Source organism: Amblyomma mixtum, chromosome 5 (assembly GCF_055824585.1).
Source record: "Amblyomma mixtum isolate Tamu chromosome 5, ASM5582458v1, whole genome shotgun sequence".
NCBI lineage: Eukaryota > Metazoa > Arthropoda > Arachnida > Ixodida > Ixodidae > Amblyomma > Amblyomma mixtum.
The window spans coordinates 14,135,562-14,141,561 of NC_143016.1; the positions used below are offsets into that span (position 1 = coordinate 14,135,562).

The following is a 6,000-nucleotide window of genomic DNA, read 5'->3' on the forward strand; positions in this document are numbered from 1 at the left end:
TGCTTGCTGCTACTTCACCCCCATTTGTTGCCCATCACACAACACTTGAGTGACGCAGTAACACAGGCTGAGCTGGATACCACCAGATTTAGGTAATAACAGAATGGTTTTTAGAGAAAACACACTTTTACAAAGTACTGCACGGAAGCTGCTCACCCAAACAAGGCTGACAAAGTGCAGTTTGCATGCTCAGGGTGTAACATCAACTGTGCACAACTAGTGTTACCGGATGTACAAGTGAAACCGGAGACGCTGTACGTGACATAAAAGGCACCAAACACACGCAAGCAATTTTCCGCCGTATACCCCTTACCGGACTACAGGAAACAAGACCCAACAGCCGTGCGTAACAGCAGTCCACATACAGCAGGAGCTACAGCATGCACTGAAAGCACTTAATTTTGCTACACATCCCTGAAAGCCAGAAACTTGCCAGTTACCAACCTGCATGCCAACGGAAAAGAAAAAAACGAGTACGACAGGCACAGCCGCCCACATACAGACATATTGCAAGCAGGCTGCGCCATGAGGGCTCACGTGGCCTTGCAAACTGATGCTGCCGCTTTCTCTTCAGGAAGCGATAAGACAAACTGCTTAGATCTTGCAACAGGCTCAATGTCAGCCCTAGGAGCCAGGCAGTACATTTCTTTCAAGAAGGGAATGTCTTTCAGATAAAATGAAACTGGGAACGGTGATAACACTGACTGCACTGAACTAGGCCCGAAAAGAGCAACTGATCGCCACATTTTACTGCAGTGGTCTCTGTCCTGGTAACCGATTCACCCAAGAAAATCCAAGCAATACAAGCACCGACGGGTGCTGGACACCACGTGCTTTATTTTGCCAGACAATGTGGCAAGCTGCTCAACACAACGAGTAGCCCCCTCCCCCCAGCACAAGTTCCATGAGCTTTAGAACAATGGAGCAACTGCTTACACCTAAGGAACACTGGTCCTTATCATGCCGCAACCTTGCCTAGAATGACAAGGACTAAGAGATTAATTAGAAAGCACGCAGTATGTGCTTCACAGTACAAGTGAGGCAAATCCTAGACTATCTGGTACAAAACCATGCTCGCCACAGCAGAACCCCTCCGAGCCTTGTGTAGCAAATCAGGTGCAGGATATGCAAACATAACACAGAATATCCATCACTACTGGGTTGTTAACTAATCTGTCAAGAGCAGAGTTGGGGTTTTCCCATTAGATGAGGCACTAATAACCACTCAGAAAACTAAATATGCAAGAATTTATTTCACTACACAAATATGGCACACCTAAAGGCAAATGAGCCATGTAGTTTTAAGGCAAATATGCAATGCAAAGTGACTACACTAGGATACTACGGTAGCCAACTCCAGAAGTTTTTCAAGCATTTTGAGTTGATAGTCTCAACACATTCCTTAGAGTCCCCTCTCTCCACCACAACAAAACCGTTTTTCAAAATACGCACTGGAACCATTTAAAACAGCAAAAACAGCAAACTGGAACCATGGCCAGGGACGATTCTTTGCTTGACGCAGCGATGACAACCAAAACATTACTAGAAAAACACTCATACACACGTTAAATGGCTTAAGTGGCAACTGGAAATGATAATTCGGTTTATGGTTTATGGGGGTTTAGCGTCTCAAAGAGACTCAGGCTTTGAGAAACGTCGTAGTGAAAGGCTCTGGAAATTTTGACCACCTGGGTTCTTTAATCTGTACTGACATTGCACAGCACATGGTTATCTAGAACTTTGCCTCCATCAAAATTCGTAGATGTGCAGAGTCATTTAGGGGTCAAATTTTTATTTACTTGCCGGTGTAATTTCAAAATAGCCCTGAAGAGGAAGCAACATCAAAAGCAGCTTCGATGTTAGAAAATGGCAAGTGTCTTTTTTAACAAAGAGCATGATGCATTTAAAATAAAGTGCGCCAATGAGCAATCAATCAAATGGAAAGCACCATGAGCAATACACTGTCAAACCCCGACTTAACAGATTGATCAAATGATTACTTAGACAACCCTTCGAATCAAAAAGATGAAATTTTGTTCAAATGCCTCCCATGTGAAAAGTAGCAGCATGATAAACTTCCTGCCGATTCCCTATAGCAGGTAAGTTTTTCATTCTAATCAAACGTTCCCAAAAAGAATATGAAGTACACTACGTGCCACAAAATTAAATATATGTACACATCACAAGAGAAGATATGGCGCAGCCAAATGAAAACAAGTCAACTACAACCCTTTAACTAGGTGTTTTGTGCATGAAAGGCATGAAAAAAATTTTAGATAGCATCACCACTCAGATGCACAGCAACGCATAAACATATTTAGGGTATTTTGTTGCCAGAGAAAATGAAATTCCATTCGGATTGCACCTAAAACATATCCAATGTTTTTGAAATTGTCATATGCAGACATTAAAACAAGGAAGCATCACTGAAACTGCCGCAATAAAAATATTTGCACACAAAAGCAAAGATAAAATTTGGTCCTATTTTAAGGCAATGTTCATAATGAAGAACGGAAGCTCAAGGAACACAAGAGCTAAGACAAGGGTGTGTCGTGTGTGGGACCTACGAACCAACGTTGATGCCAGTTATCTCAACTCTCTCAACTGTACTCTGTTTTAAACAAAAAACAACCCATGAACCAAACTGCAAATCTACCAGGTTCATCCTGATAGGACTAGTACAAGGTAACAAGTATTCTTTCAGCCATAGTCTATACAATGTTAACATAGGGCTTATAGTCCAGTTTGCGTACAGAACAGCCTCAAACTAACCAAAACTCTTCAACAGTGCTAGCAGAAAAGTCACTATCCCCTACACTTCCTCAATTTCTGCCTTGGGGCAATATTCAGTATTGCATTTTATCTTGGGGAAACACATATCATTCGCATTTATCATCTCTGCAAACTATTCAAAACCAAGCCATTCGCATTTTAACTTACAGTCACTACTCTGTAAATGCGCCTCGTCTGCTCCTATCCCACAATATTTTGTCTGTGCGCAAAATAATCGAATACAAATTATGCACCATTATGTACAAATCTGTTAAAGAGCTACTTCCTTTTTCACTAACTACCGGTGAACAAATTCCGCGTCGCAACGACACACGCTTTGCTGATCACAATAACTTCTTACTCCCTAAACCTAACACTAATTATGGTAAACAAACAGTTTGTTTCTCCGCTACCACTTTATGGAACTCATTACCTGTTACCATTAAGCAATCATCAAATATCTGTGCCTTTAAATCCGCTCTTCGTCAGTTTTTACAATCCCTCTAATAGTATTTCTCATGGTAAATGGTACTAGTTTTGTAATTTATATCACTCTATGATTTTTGTTTTGTGTTGTTCTGTACGCTTTTAGGTGTGTAATCATTTTTCATTCAAATAAGTTTTTGCATTATTTCCTGTATCTCACTTTTTGCTGTTTACTGATGCCAACATCTTTATAATTTTTGCATCTGCTGTCCAATATTTATTCTTACAATAGTTCCTACAGGAGGTCCCGTCCACAGTCTCCGACTTTGGGACCTCCTTCTGTATTCCAGTGTTTTTTATTCTTCTTGTACCATAAACATGCAATAAACAAATCTTGAACCTTGAACCTTCATGCATAAGGAGCATGCCACTGATGGTTTCAAAACACCTTTCGTTGTTTTCATATATCTAAAAAGTATCCATATGTTACATAAAAAACTTGGGAAAAGAATTTCTCCTTCAAATTTCACTTGAAACAAGTTGCTGAGCCCTTCCCACAAAAAATGCTGCGCAAATAATTTACTTGCACTGGGAAGGCATTTTTGTAGACCAAGAAACCCGTGCGTTTTGTTACGATTCTCAGGTAAATGCATGGGTTTTTGAAGTCTGCAAATGTTATTCCACAGAAAAAAATGCACGTGACAATGCAGGTCAGTTAAAAGAATGACTAACACTTACTTTCTGCGATCTTAAAGCTGATGCACTGAAATCTCCTTCGGTTAGATGCTGGGGGAACAACCAGCTACCTTACTAGATGATTGGCAGACAAAACACAGTAGCTACTATGTTCCAAGGAGGCAAGATTTTCACAATATTAACCAATTTACAGCGAGTCGGGCAACCCTCTGCTGACCACATTGCAATAACATTTGGCTCAACTGAGCACAGCTGTCAGATGTGCCTGCTAAACTGATGCTTGATGTTTCTTCATTTCTGGAATATCATTTACATGCCTTGTCAATCAATGAATGTGTAGCTTGGTGCTATAATTTCTTGCATACTAAGAAAAAAAAACCTGTGAAGAAGTTCTAGATCGCTTAAACCATGACAAGCATGCCTAGAAAAACTAACTTGGCAATAAGCGGTGCTATGACTAGCTACGGCGGCAGCGCATTATCACGAAAGGTAAGCAAGTGTCTTACTTCGCACTTCTGGTAGCGCTTCTGGTAGCGCTTCGAACTTCGGTCGCTACTTCAAAAGCTCTACAGGAACACTACAGGTACTACAGCAAGATGACACGGACATCCGCTCAGTGAAGGAAAAAAAAAAAGAAAAGAGAGACGACGAAAGTTGGCTGTTCTCACTTTTTAAAATCTGGGACCTGCAGCGCCACATTCCTGACGAGTGATACGAGCGTCGAGCAGAAATGCCAAAAATCGCGCCCTGTGAGGGACGCTCGCGCGGCGCGAGCAACAGGAGCCGAACAATTTATCGGCGGCCACGGGAACACGAGACCAAAAGGAAGCCCGTTTCGCTGCAAGAAAACCGCGACAGCGAGACGCACGGCCAAGGAATGAGCAATGGGCGGCCGCGAATCGTCGCGTCCAAGTGACCATACCGTCGCGCGCCGAGGATTATTGCACAGCGGCGCTTGTTTTCCGCAGCGTTCGGCGTCACGTTCAGGCAGCGTTCCAAGAACAGCGAACGTGAACGGGCGATACGAGGTTGCGCGCAGACATGCCACGCTTATGCGCTGACGGTGGCACCCCGTGGCCCGCAAGATGCGATCACAGAAAAGTGAAAAAGTGGGAGTGACGGCCGATCGCACGCCCTCGGCTGGACCCCCAACGGTGGGGACCGTGGGGGACGGTCCCCAGGAGCCACGGGGCACGCGGACAGCGAACGAATTCGAATGTCAAGCGGTTCGCGGCCAGAAATGTCAAACACGTCAGCGAAACGCCGCACAGTCGCTGCCCATGAGCCGCAAGTGTCAAGGGGTCTCGTCGTGGCCTGAAAACAGCTGACGCCGTCCGCAGCGATTAGGTTCGACACAGCATGCTGTCACACACAATGATCGGGTCGAGCTGTGAATACCAATTTGGCAGCGACAACTTGCTGCCGATATCTAATCGGAAAGAGCGTATAAAACAGAAAGAAAACGTTACCTCATACTTGTAGGCAACATTCATCGCCGAGAGGCATATTGACACTCCGTCTGGAACTTTGTCGACATCTGGCAGCGGTGAAAACACGACAGACAAAAGTCGGAAACGATTATACGCCGGAACAATCGGCTCGGGAGCGAATTCCAAAGCCTCCAAGAGAAATGTGGGCCGAAATATCACGGCACGACCGCAGTACCACTTTGACGTGTACGCTGCCAGGATACGAAACTAACTCGTGACGTCAACGTTCTTTCTGTTTTTCTTTCTCTGCGTTTTCGCATTCCGCTATTGGTAAATTTCGTTCTTCTTCGGCATTTTCTTCGCGGCCAGCGCTTCGTTTTCTAATCCACGCACAAATTCAGCGTTTTTATTAGGTGAGAAGCCGAAAAAATGCTGACCGCAGTGTGGACGTGTGAAAAAAAAAAAGAAGAAAGAACCAAACAGAGCCTAGTGAAGGCAAACCACGACCAAAGGCATCCCTGACATCACTGCGGGGTCAGAGAACTGAAAACCGGAACCGACGTGGCGCGCATGAGGGCGGTCCGAGGATGGCAGCTGAGATGTGACAAAACATAGCAAGCACCTGCTTTGTGGGGCACTCGGATTTCAAGTCACCTGTATCTGCGCCGCTCGAGCA

General features: G+C 44.2%; 1 protein-coding gene across 9 annotated transcripts in view; it reads right to left on the reverse strand.

Moving 5' to 3' along the window:
* Nucleotides 1-5,604, reverse strand: part of mtgo (miles to go) — a 56,160-nt gene extending 50,556 nt beyond the window's left edge. For 2 of the 9 annotated variants that reach the window (XM_089543377.1, XM_089543380.1), the window contains exon 1: nucleotides 5,364-5,604. Coding sequence is in view for 4 of the 9 variants with exons in the window: in XM_089543383.1 (XP_089399509.1) it covers nucleotides 4,563-4,593 (31 nt within the window). In the remaining 5 variants the exon portion in view is untranslated. Of the gene's footprint in view, nucleotides 1-313; nucleotides 334-444; nucleotides 1,585-4,562; nucleotides 5,313-5,363 lie in introns of those variants that run through there. The other 7 variants (XM_089543382.1, XM_089543374.1, XM_089543378.1 and 4 more) reach the window with 5 other exon arrangements.
* Between the last annotated feature and the right edge of the window lie 396 nt (nucleotides 5,605-6,000).